The sequence below is a fragment of the Carassius carassius genome, chromosome 24, assembly GCF_963082965.1.
Source record: "Carassius carassius chromosome 24, fCarCar2.1, whole genome shotgun sequence".
Lineage (NCBI taxonomy): Eukaryota > Metazoa > Chordata > Actinopteri > Cypriniformes > Cyprinidae > Carassius > Carassius carassius.
This window is the reverse complement of record NC_081778.1, coordinates 29,422,302-29,436,075: the sequence shown is the minus strand read 5'-3', so window position 1 is coordinate 29,436,075 and position 13,774 is coordinate 29,422,302. Positions and strand designations below refer to the sequence as shown.

General features: G+C 35.0%; 1 protein-coding gene across 1 annotated transcript in view; it reads left to right on the top strand.

The window, feature by feature from the left end:
* Positions 1–13,774, top strand: part of LOC132103410 (CUB and sushi domain-containing protein 3-like) — a 173,260-nt gene that overhangs the window by 51,028 nt on the left and 108,458 nt on the right. The window contains exon 26 of the mRNA XM_059508491.1: positions 5,665–5,781. Within this exon, the coding sequence (XP_059364474.1) occupies positions 5,665–5,781 (117 nt within the window). The remainder of the gene's footprint in view (positions 1–5,664; positions 5,782–13,774) is intronic.

Here is a 13,774-nt window from a genome sequence, read left to right as displayed (position 1 = left end):
TAATGGCTCATTGTTCTGCACTAATTTGCAAATGATCTTCACAGAGCTTCTGATATATAGCAAGTGGTTGATGTCATGAAATCTTGCATTTTAACCACATCACATTTCAGTCACCTGACTCCATTCTAGTATATATTACACATGTTAAGATTTTTTATAAGCTTTTAAAAGTCTCATATGCTTACCAAGGCTGCATTTATTTGATCAAAAATGCAGTAGTGTTGTGAAATATTAAAATTTAAAAGAACCGTTTTCTATTTTAATGTTAAAAATGTTTTTTATTTGGAAAATGAAGAGTTTTAAAATAAGTTTTTAAAGAATTATTTGTTATTGATCAAAAGTGAATGTAAAGACATGTTATAATGTAAAAAAATATTTATATTTGAAATAATGTCGTTCTTTTGATTTTTTTTTTCATCAAAGAATTCTAAAAAAAATACATTCACAAAAAATATTAAGCAGCAAAAACATTTTTCAACATTATAAAAAAATCTTAATAAAAAATAATAATCTTACTAATAAAGTATTAATAATTGAACACCAATAGTAGCCTATCTGACATAATTCTCATTTAATTTTTTAACAGCAAGTCAGCATATTAAAATTATTTCTGAAGGATCATGTGACACTGAAGACTGAAGTAATGATGCTGAAAATTCAGCGTTACATCACAGGAATAAATGACATTTTAAAATATATTCAAATCTAAAGCAGGTCTTTTAAAATGCAAAGCATTGATTAATAATGGATGTGTTTGTGCTGGGGTCTTGTGTATGGACTGTCATCCTCTCACAAGTGCACACAAACCACAAGGACTTGACAGATCATCTAACAGCTGTCTCTTACACACTGTTAGACCAGCTCACGGGTGTGAAGAGATGCTGGATTATGTGCTGCGTCTTACCTGTGTCTCTGGAGACGGCTGGGACACGGTGTACATGTGCATGTGCGGAGAGTGTGAATTATAGGGAGTTGGAGAGGATTTATCACTCACAAAGAAAGTCAGAACTAAATATACTTATAATCTGGCTTTATTTAGGTCTGTAGTAGGGTTGTGCGATTTATTGGATCTTTACAATATAGTCGTAATGATTTGAGAACATTGTTAAAGTGCTTTTTATTTGGCTATTAAGTTTCCAGAAGTCAGTGTGATTATCAGACTAGTTTTACCATCTTTTCTTCTCTTATGTGACATGTTTTAATAACATCTCTCTTTTTTTGTTAAACACAGTGTTAAAGATTTATTTCTGTGAATCAGCTCAATCAATTCTATGCATCAATTCAACAATTTACTTACAAAAGCTTAGTTTCATTGTAATCTTTATTTCAGCTTTTATTTCTCATTTTCGTTTAGTTTATCTAAATGTACTAAAATAGCTAAAAATGAAATAAAACTGTATAAAAGAATATACAGACACATATAAAACAATAACTAATACATATGTCAAAAAGACAACAATGACTAAAACATAAAAAAATTGAAATATAAAATAAATATATAATTAAATACTATTCAAACTGTTAATAAAAATTATAATGTATCTCAATGATGCTAAAATAATATTTAATTATAAAAAGTGTCAAATGTATTGATGATTTGAGAACTCTATTTTTACAATATTTTACTTAATGAATCAGATATTTGGATTGTAATTGGCTATTGTAACCATTGAGCGATACAGTATATTATATAGATAGAAATGACAGAGTTTCAGTTCAAGTTAGATCAGAAATCATATATGCTGTGTGTATTTATGTGTGAGTGTATAACTCGCTGTAAAATTTTACGAATTTTAACAAAATTAGACAAAATAAAAATTGCATTCATTTTTTTTCTCGTTCAGTACTACTCTGTATAAGCTATTTAAAAGTTGTTATGTATGCATATAGTCCACTAGACAAAATAATTAGATGCATTTTTCACATATGGTCCTGTTCAAAAGTCTATGAACACTTGATTCTTAATGTGTGACATTATCTGGATGATCAATGACTGTTTCTTTGTTTTGTGAAAGTTGTTGTTATGAGCAGTTCAGCTGCCCACTGTTCTTGTGAAAAATCCTCCAGATCCTGCACATTAGTTGTTTTTCTAGCATCGTCATCATATTTGACCCCTTTCCAAGAGTGACTGTATGATTCTGGCATCCATGTTTTCACACTGAGGACAATTGAGAGACAAGTGCACAACTCTACAAGCTTTTGGGAAACTTTTGGAACTGAATGATCAAGGTATATTGTATTTGTATTTTGTTCTGGGAAACATTTAAATCATTTCTGTAGCTTAAGGGCAGTACTGAATGCAATGCAAAATGTACATTATCCTTCTCAAATGTTTTCACTCCCAGATCTTCATGCATCATGATGCTGCATCAGTGAATGTTGAAGCTTTGGTAACAGTTGTGTATGAATCCCTTCAGTGTGAAAAGATGGATCTTAATTATATAGGCCCTTTTAGAAAGACATTTATAGATTTGTTAAACTCTAGCACTGGGAGATGTTAAAACTGACATGAAACATTGTAAACACTTTTCTTGTCATCTGCAGAGATGAACAATTATAACATGAGTCAAAAATGATGATGTTCTTAGACTCAGGAGTGAATGATTTTAACGCCTTGATGTATTGATTCTGTCACCGTGTCTTGTTTGCTAATCTTCCGAAATTAATATTTCACCACAGAATATTGTGGGATCAGCAATAATAAATCTGCACTGAGACTTTGAATTTCACATCAAATAATGCCAACGGGGCAGCAGTTTATCCACTTGTGCAAGTCAATGGCTATAAATGTCACTTGGAAAGAAAGATTTATATTTTGTAAAGTATGACTAGATGAAAGCTTCTGCCTGCTCCATTAGATCCTAATTACTTTTTTACCCCACTTTTGCTATCTCTCTTGCATTATGCTAAATAATTTGGCCTATTGTGAAGAAATAATTGAAACGGCCCTCTAATCGATGATAGGATAAAGACTGTATCTTAAAAAGACTCGATAGGTTGTATTTTCGAGAATGAGATTGAAAATTATTATTGTCAGGCCTATAATTCTGTTCTAACTGGTTGATGAATGACTGAGCGCTGTTAACAATGCTCACTATAACTCTAGCGCTCCTGCCGCAGCTGTCATATTGTGCCATATTATATAGATTTACTCCTCACTTTATGTTGCCTTTGTTAAAATGGTACAAAGTTCCTTCTCAAATGAACATTCAGTTAAAGGTGGACTCATTTTGTTCCACTTTCCACAAAGCAAAAGTTTTACTTAATTTTATTTATATACTTGTTATTTTTGACAAATTTGTTTTAGAAAAAAATGTAGATTTGCATGAGATGGAGTCTCCTATCGCTGCCTTCTGTATAACTGTGGTTCATCCTTAGAGTGGGACTCATCCATAAAACATTAAAAATAAAGTTTTGGCCCCGAGGCAAAAATTAACATTTTATTTATGCCACATGTTTTTAAATGAACTGCAAGTAGATTGTGTATTAACATCCATATTTCTTTACAAGTCAGTTTTAAAATAAATAAAGTTTCATAAGAGTTTTTCATGAGTAATATAATTCTATAATAATTCTATATAGCTATAATGTAACTACATAACAGCAGAAACATTTTTCTACTATTGTGGCACAGTATGTGTATGACAAAATAATTAAATCAATAAATAATTGTGGACAACATAGATTTATACTATTTAAACAATTTCAGGGAAAAATGCATCACATTTAGTATTATTTGTATGCTATTAGTATGTATTAATACAACCCGAATTCCGGAAAAGTTGGGACGTTTTTTAAATTTTAATAAAATGAAAACTAAAAGACTTTCAAATCACATGAGCCAATATTTTATTCACAATAGAACATAGATAACATAGCAAATGTTTAAACTGAGAAAGTTTACAATTTTATGCACAAAATGAGCTCATTTCAATTTTGATTTCTGCTACAGGTCTCAAAATAGTTGGGACGGGGCATGTTTACCATGGTGTAGCATCTCCTTTTCTTTTCAAAACAGTTTGAAGACGTCTGGGCATTGAGGCTATGAGTTGCTGGAGTTTTGCTGTTGGAATTTGGTCCCATTCTTGCCTTATATAGATTTCCAGCTGCTGAAGAGTTCGTGGTCGTCTTTGACGTATTTTTCGTTTAATGATGCGCCAAATGTTCTCTATAGGTGAAAGATCTGGACTGCAGGCAGGCCAGGTTAGCACCCGGACTCTTCTACGACGAAGCCATGCTGTTGTTAAAGCTGCAGTATGTGGTTTTGCATTGTCCTGCTGAAATAAACAAGGCCTTCCCTGAAATAGACGTTGTTTGGAGGGAAGCATATGTTGCTCTAAAACCTTTATATACCTTTCAGCATTCACAGAGCCTTCCAAAACATGCAAGCTGCCCATACCGTATGCACTTATGCACCCCCATACCATCAGAGATGCTGGCTTTTGAACTGAACGCTGATAACATGCTGGAAGGTCTCCCTCCTCTTTAGCCCGGAGGACACGGCGTCCGTGATTTCCAACAAGAATGTCAAATTTGGACTCGTCTGATCATAAAACACTATTCCACTTTGAAATAGTCCATTTTAAATGAGCCTTGGCCCACAGGACACGACGGCGCTTCTGGACCATGTTCACATATGGCTTCCTTTTTGCATGATAGAGCTTTAGTTGGCATCTGCTGATGGCACGGCGGATTGTGTTTACCGACAGTGGTTTCTGAAAGTATTCCTGGGCCCATTTAGTAATGTCATTGACACAATCATGCCGATGAGTGATGCAGTGTCGTCTGAGAGCCCGAAGACCACGGGCATCCAATAAAGGTCTCCTGGCCGATTTCTCCAGTTTCTCTGAATCTTTTGATGATGTTATGCACTGTAGATGATGAGATTTGCAAAGCCTTTGCAATTTGACATTGAGGAACATTGTTTTTAAAGTTTTCCACAATTTTTTTACGCAGTCTTTCACAGATTGGAGAGCCTCTGCCCATCTTTACTTCTGAGAGACTCTGCTTCTCTAAGACAAAGCTTTTATAGCTAATCATGTTACAGACCTGATATCAGTTAACTTAATTAATCACTAGATGTTCTCCCAGCTGAATCTTTTCAAAACTGCTTGCTTTTTTAGCCATTTGTTGCCCCCGTGCCAACTTTTTTGAGACCTGTAGCAGGCATTAAATTTTAAATGAGCTAATTAAGTGGATAAAAGTGTAAAATTTCTCAGTTTAAACATTTGCTATGTTATCTATGTTCTATTGTGAATAAAATATTGGCTCATGTGATTTGAAATTCCTTTAGTTTTCATTTTATTAAAATTTAAAAAACGTCACAACTTTTCCGGAATTCGGGTTGTATTTAGAATTGTATATTTTCATGTATATGTGTGTGTGTGTGTATGTATTCGTCTTTGTTTTTTTTCAGTGTTTTTGTGCCATAAATGTTGCATTTTTAAATAGTTTTTTAATAGTTTGAGTTGTGTAATGTAAAGTTATGTAAAAAGCTTCAAATCAAGAAATAAAGATAACTGATCCACATGCATTGGTCTGTACAACAAACAATAAATGATATATTCCACCTTTAAAGTCTTTTTAATCGCATATAGCCAACGGTTTGGTTGTGTTTTAAATATATACATGCATTCAAGCTGAACCTTCGTTTGTTTCTTCCAGCTCCATGTGGAAGCCGGTCTACGGGTTCAGAGGGCACGATTTTGTCCCCAAACTACCCTCGCAACTACACCATGGGCCAATCCTGTGTGTATGAGATCTCAGTGCCAGGAGAGTTCGGTAAGAAATACACTTTCAACCTCACCGCAAATGAATACAAATGAACGTCAAGGCTTATTAATAGTAGACCATTCGCTGCTATTGAACAGAACATACAAGTGCCGCTGTGAAGAGAACCCTTTTAGTGAGGAAGAAAGAAAAAAACGGAAATTGAGGGGAACTGTTCTTTCTTTTCATTTCTGAGACTAGCAGTTCCTGTAATTGAATAGGCACAGTAGCCACAAATGAAATGTTCGTGTACGTTCCTGCAACAATGCCAGAAATTCTTTAACTTTAATAGGTTTCTTAAATCAAAATCCAGCGGCTTTTTGCAGACCGCCTCTTAAGTCGTTTTGCCGAACATCAGGGGTATCAGTACAGCCCAGCAGGATCAGAACTTCTGAAATGCTTTGGACTTTAAGTCTGTAGGGTAACTGAAATCATGTTTGGATCATGTTTTGGCCCTATTTATTTAGTTTTTGCTTGTAACCAGCGACATTGACTGTACACGGCAAGATGTCAAACCATTCAGGAACAAAGGCAAATGTTTAGTGACCTTACATGAACTGTAGAAACTTAAACTCTAGCTGTGGGCCTTCACAAATGACACTTTATTGCACTCCAACTAGCCTAGGAAAGGTTCAGGACTGAAATAAAACAATGAGATGAGACACAAATTATCAGGATCTTCAGGTGCAGCTTTGTGTGTGTGTGTGTGTGTGTGTGTGTGACTCTAGTCTAAAGTGCTGAAGAGGCTGTTTTTGACTCTTGGTTTGATCGTTCAGTTTATAGCTGAGCTAGAAGACACTCGTCATACTGTACTATTTGGTTCTGAACCACATTACGATTTCATCATCAGTGTATGTACCGCTGGGAATTCTAGCGCGAGCTGTTTACCACTGTAGCAAGGGACTGTGAGAAGATGATGCCAGTTCTGATTTTTTTTTTTTTTTTGCTCTGTTGATGTTTGTTTTTGCTACTAAAACTTAAGATTTGCTGCTGATGCACTGCATGTGAGCTTCTAAAGGCAACTTCATTGATAAGCAGCAATGAGAAATTCATTATTTTATAATTAGCGAACACCTTATATTTCATGAATTTTGATACATTTTTGAAGTATCAGTTTCAAACCTTACATGAACTGTCCGAGAGGACACAAGTTTGTGGCAAAAACTGTAGTGTGAAAAGACACATCCTTCAATTAATTTGGCTTAACAAGAATTTGAATAGCCCATCTTTCATGTGATTTATCAATTTCAAACCCTCTGAGTTAGCAGAAGTTTATATTAATAAGTCTGTTTTAAATTGACTAAATGTTTTTCTGTGAATGCTTGTAAAATTAGGGAACCATGCCTTGGGGCATCTAACTTGATTATGAAAGTGTTCCGTTTAACTGTGACTGTGTAGGAAGAGAGACACAGAATAAAGAAAAGAGAACACCAACCACTGAAGGTCTTAAAATATCCCAACACTTCAAATAAACCTCTCATCTCAGAGTTTTAGCGTTTTCATCTTCAGATTCGAATTAGAACATGGTCAGTGGCTTTCACTCTGTTGTATATTAAGACTCTGAAAAGAACAGTGCCTTGTATATTTTCGTTTAAATGCTTTATGCAAATAATTCCAAGACATTGTTTGAACAGTTTTTCTTCGACTTGAATTCATTGGAAAGAGAACTTTGGGTTCATGAACTGCAACAGAATGAAGAGGTGAGAATAGACAGTTTCAGAGTTGTTCTTAGAGAAATTCATAGAGTTGTTCTTCTGGCTGACTTTTGTGTTTATCATTTAGGGTGTTTTTTAGTGTCTTAGTTTGCAGTGACAGGCAGCTGAATCTCAGCCAATCAGAATATATTTGATGAACATATTTAAAGTGGGCGGACACATTATCAAAGAAAGAGTGACATTTGACAAATGTCCTGCCACATGTGCGTCACTTTATCGATGTTGCATGGTTAAATATACACTACTGTTTAACAATTTGGAGTATTTATAACTTTATTCAGCAAGGAGGTATTCAATTCATAAAAAATTACATTAAAGACATTTATAAAAAAGGTAGTATATGTGACACTGAAGACTGGAGTAAAGGCTGCTGAAAATTCAGCTTTGCATTACAAGAATAATATACTGTAGACTTTTTCATATATTTTAATAGAAAACAGTTATAATAATATTTCACATATGGTCAAATAAATGGTCTTTTTTTTATCAAAGAATTATACTTATCCCAAACTACTGTATATCTATATCCGTTGACGTCTTTTCTAGTTAATATAGTTTTTAAATGTTTACTTTTATAGCCTATGGGTTGCCATATTAATTTTGAATGACTCTTTGAAACATGTTATTCCAAAGATAGACAAACAAACAAATAAATAAACAATTGCTTTCCCACTTTTCACAATCTATTCAGTTCCTCATCAAGCTTCTCTTTGCGTTAAATCCTTGTAGATGTGTTATAGAAGTAAAATGTTATGGAAGCAAGATTTTTCATCTTGACTTTTAAGGCCTGAAAGAAAACCATTCACCAGAGCTTTCATTAAGTTTTTTATTTTATTTTTATTATTATTATTTTTTTTATGCGTCATGTTGGAGATCAATAAGACGTTGTGCACCAACTTAGCAGTATTTTAGTCTCCGAACAGAACTGTCAGAAGTATTTATTTCTCATTTAAGCTTGTCAATTATACAGGACCCTTTGAACGGAATAATAAGGCAGTTCTCTGTTTCTTTGGCCAGCTTTTAATCTTTAATTATTCTGTCACAAATAATAAAGCCAGACATTTTTAATAGCATCTGTCTTTTGAGAGGAAAACTGAATTATTCACAACTGCCAAACGAGCGCCTTAGGCATAAATTGAACATATTAGACTCAAGCGTGCATGTTTATAGAAAGTTGTCGACCAACCGTACATTGTGCAGTACGGCAGAAAATCTGTTGCCATTGTACCAGAGTCTCTCAGCATTTCCAGCGTATGAGAAATCTTGGCAGTGTCGAGAGAGCTACTTGGCCTGCATTAGGGACTTTATTAGATTTATGTAAACCACAGCTGACAGCTTTGTTCTTCATGCAGTGCCCGGGTCTTTTTATGCCAATCACAATGTCTTCGATGTGTAGTTGCATTGCTCACGCTTATCCCAGCTTGCTCCCTGTCAACAGTTCAAATTCACAACCCCTTAAACTGGTGGCAGATGTTCCAGAGAGTGTGGGTGCAAAAATCTCACCCTGAGGACAGGTGGATCGCCCCGCTATGGGGGCTGCGCGCATAAGCGGGAGGACGTGCCCGTGGGCCTGTGTTGCATCAAACACCGGCAAACGACTGCAGCCGCCCACACGTGTCATACACTCTATCACTCAAACGTGTTCATTTCCATCTGTGAGTGGGGACATCGGTTGTCCACGATTGTTGCACCTTTGCACGCTCCAACTTCAGGTTAATGCAATTAATGCCAGTGCGGGAGAACCAAGCTCTGAACAAATATTAAAAGCCACCTATGCATGCTTTATTTAATATTATATTATAATGTGTGTCTGTGTGTGTGTGTATGTGTATCAAATATAAACTCTTCTCATTGGATGTCGCAGTGTGTTTAATAATGGTGTCCTGGAGTTACGCACCTGTTCTGTGCTTGCGTTGTGTTAAGCCAGAGACAGTTTATAAGAGACATGCCACTTCCTCAATCCTCCATTCAACTATATAAGGAAAACCCGTAACGGCAAAGATGGCGGTTGGATGCACATGTCCCGCCCCTCCCGCTGGAAAGCCAATCATCTGCTTTTAACAGTCAAGCCGGGAAACATTTAAGCCTGTCGTCTGGTTCCACTGACGTATGCACACAGTTTAGGAACCCTTGCGCATGCGTAGTAAAAGTATAACCTGTTGGAAAAAGGCATTTTAAACCTTATTTTGGGGCAAAGCCATACAAATTTTTCAGCGATTTTTATCATATTTATCTGCTTTTTCTATACATGCAGCTTTTATGTCCCAGTGACCAGTGAAAGTGCAGTTCTGACTCTCTGCCCATTGATTTAGATTGGAGCCTGGTCTTGTTAGTCTGAAATAGCTGCCCGGAGGCGTTGCCAAGATGGCGGCCAAGTGGCACGACTTGCCTAAAAGGACTTTGGTAAAGCCCAGCATATGCTCACAGCTAAAAGTGTATTTTTTTTTAAAATATACTCCAGTTGATAATTGCCTTTGTCCAGTGTCTGCTCTATTTCTCTCCAGAAGTTATGACTGATAACAATGTCTTTATACTTGTTTAAACTAAATTTGTGGATTTCTCCTAACACTCTTACACAAGTGCTTGACATGGGCATCTGTTGTTGCTGTGGCCTCCAGTAGTTAGTTATTAATGTTATATATCTTCCTTTTTTTTTTTTTATTTATTATATATGAAAAGTATAATATTCAGTGGCTTCTCCTACTTCGCTTAGTGATATTTACTGCCAGTCTGTCAGGACTCATTGGACTCATTAGTGCTTATGCGCAAATATTTTATGCAATATTCCAATTTCTGTTAAATTCGCAACTTTGAAAGGAAACCCAGCTATTGTTCTGAGCTTATGCACCACGGCTTTTGAGTGAACAAATGCCAACATCATCCACTAATAATTTACTTAAAAACTGGTGAAAACTTATTTGATGAAAATATAGCATAATGCGAGATTACCAAGAGATTTTTCAAAAAAAAAAAAAAAAAGACAGTAACTTTTGACCAGGAACACCAAATTAAGTAAAGGATTTTTAACATACTGTAGCTCAAGGGTTAAAGAGACAAACTAAAACAGCATTTCAGGCAGAGGATGAAATTAGGTTTTTTTTTATTATGTAAATGTATTCTATGTATATGTATAGTTTTATTTCAGACCCCAGAAATAAAACTATGAACTTGTAAATGAGCATAATATGGGCACTTTAAGTTGATGTGGGCCAGTCAAGATGAGGGCAGAGGAGCATGTAAAAGCATTAACTCTAGAGATGTTATACTGAGAACTTTTCCTTCATTGTAGCTGCAAAGCAAGGTGTCAGGGTTTGTGAACATTACCTGTGGCTAGCCTGGTGGGTTAGTAGCAGGGAACATGCTGAGAAGAATCGTACTCCAGAGAAATGAGTCACCGAGTTTTAACTGCAGCAATACGAGTTTCAGCTCTATGCTGCTTTGCTAGCACAAATGTTTGTCGTAGTTATTTGTACAGTCTGTTGCGCCACCTTGAATAATTCACACCAAGTTCATTTCAAAGCGACGGGCGTTTATATCCATGTTGTCTGTGAGCGTTTGAAGTTCTGTAGCATCGGGCCTCGCTGTGGATGCAGCTGCAGTTTGAGCTTCAGGCTTTTTCGTTTCTTGCCTTCATTCTGTTGTGTGGTGAAAGTCTGGTTAGCCTCTAATCCACCTGCTGACTCTGTTGTTGGTGGAGCATATGGTGTTGACCTCATTTTTGACATTTTATTTTTAATTTTTATGTTTGTATTCCTCACTGTGCAGGAAATAAAGGATAATGTGATGGGCAATTTTGCAGTAGTTTAATAACCTTGAATGGACTCGTTAATCACAGACATGAAAAATATAATTCCTACAGCTGTAAATAGAGTGCAATCAGGTTCCTGGAAGTACAATACTATTTATCGACTCTGTAGAGTTTGTTAGTGGTAGTGTTTAAACATTTCAAGACAAATCTACCATGAACTCCAAGGTAGTTAGGTGATGAAATCTGCTAGAGTTGTTTATTTGTTTGTTTATTTATTTATTTATTTATTGTTTCTGAATTGGATCTATTTATTTTAGTTTTAGTACTTTATGGCTTTCAAAGTTATGTGCTCACTCGCTATCATGTTTAAAAGAGTTCAATTTCTCAGATTAGTGAGCAGTTTATTTATTTATGGTTTCACTAATAGGTAGTTTAACATTTATTACTATTATTATTATTATTATTAGTGAATTACTTTTATTTATTTATTTATTTGTTTATTTTGGGTTTCACTAATAGGCAGTTTAACATTTATTACTATTATTATTATTACTATTAGTGAAATATTTTTATGTATTTTTTTATTTTTATTTTTTGGATGTTTTGCTGCCAAAGTTGATGCACTAACTAGCTATAATTTAAATGTTTAACAGTGTTATATTTATCAGCACAGTCTAGTGTTCTAGTTATTATTATTATTATTATTTGTTATTTAATATTTAAAATCGACTATTATTTATTAGTTTTAGTTTTTCATTTATTATTTATAGCTTTATATATACATTGAGTTTCTGTATTTTGCCAAAGTTTATGTGCTAACCAAAGATCATAAAAAATGTTTAAAACTGTCAAATTTCTCAATACAGTCTAGTGTTCTGGTTAGGTTAGTTTTTGTTAGCTTTCACTCTGTAATTGGTATTTTTAAAAACCAAAACTGCCAAATTTAATGTGCAAACTAGCTTTAAATTAATTACATTTCTCATCAGTCTGTTATTGATACCTAGTGATATTTTCACGTATAATTGTTGTACAACTTGTATTATCAGTCATTTGATTACATTATTTCCAGTGCATTATGGGATGAGCAGTTCATCCTTTCAAGAAATAAGTGCAGAGCCTTGCACTGAGGTTAACTGATTTACAAATAATGTGTGCTTCAAATCATATTCAAATCCACCAGATTCATCTCAGAGCTGCTTGGTTTATTTTCCAACTCAGCATTCTGAAAAGGACACAAATGAACGGGTAAAATACCTAAATCTAAAACCAAGGCAGATAAAATAAGCAGCTTCTTTTTTTGTTCCTTCATCTTAGACAGCAGATTTTGCCTGAGAAGAAACCTCGCTGAGAGCCACTGCTGATTTATTTGTTCACTGGTCTAACACACAATCGCTCAGCACTATAAAAGCCTGGAGGCGCTGTCAGATTGGTAAGGACAAGAAGAGCCAATAACCATTACCCTCACAAAGGTGACCTCAGCTGTAAAGATGTCTGCTAGATTTGGTTGTAATGGTCTTCGCTTTCCTTGTTGAGAAAGAGTTTGCCTAGCCAATGACAGTTCCATTTCCTTTACTTAATAAACCATTAAAAGTTGACAAGGCCCTAAGACGTTCGAGTCTGTGTTAATGTCGAGTAGGGATGCACCAATCCGATACTCAGTATCTGTTTCGGCTCTGATACTGGCATTTTCTGCCGGATCGGGTATCAGTCAGACGAGGCTGATCCAAATCCGATATTGTGTGTATAATATTCTGTGTTATTGTTAAGCCCCATTAAAGCCACAAAAACACTATAAAGCCGTTTTTTTGCACTATATTCTAAGTGTTCTGAAGCGTTCCAGCTTAATATGAGGTTCAGATAAAAGATGTGTCTGTCATCCTCCATTCGGCATTCAAACTGCATGTCACGTTCGGTTACGAAAGTCAAGTTCAATGTTCCCATTACTACACTTGATCTGTAGATGAAGATCAATGGTTTTGCAGAAAAAGTACTTTATCTTGCTGAAGTTCAGTGCTGCTTCTAAATCATGTTACTTTATATTAGATCACAACACTGGAGGAGTAGAGAGCACTATGAATAAATTCTAGCCGACTTCACGCGAACAGTAACTGAAATATGAAAAACGTTAAAAGAAAAGGCTCAATAAACTATCGCACCAATATAATACACTATACATCAGTATCTCTTCCCTTTGTGACTTGAACTTTTCTATGCGAATATGTGCACTGTTGCTTCAAACTTTTAGATTGTTAATATCCTTTCTTGTTCAGAACCTTGTCTCTGTTCTGTCTTTCCAACGTGATCTCATGAGAATACGTGTGTATTTTTACGTTAAATGTGGTTCTACCACACGTACATTTACTTACGTTTTCATTCACATAAAAACGTACAACTTAGACGTATTTATAGCAGTAAAACGTACAAATACTTAGGTGTTAGCAGCTAAAAAAAACGTAAATAATCTAACGTAAAGTGTGAATTTATATGAATTCCCATGTATTAATATTAAAATCGTGGCTTTAATGATTTAAATCTGTTGTAT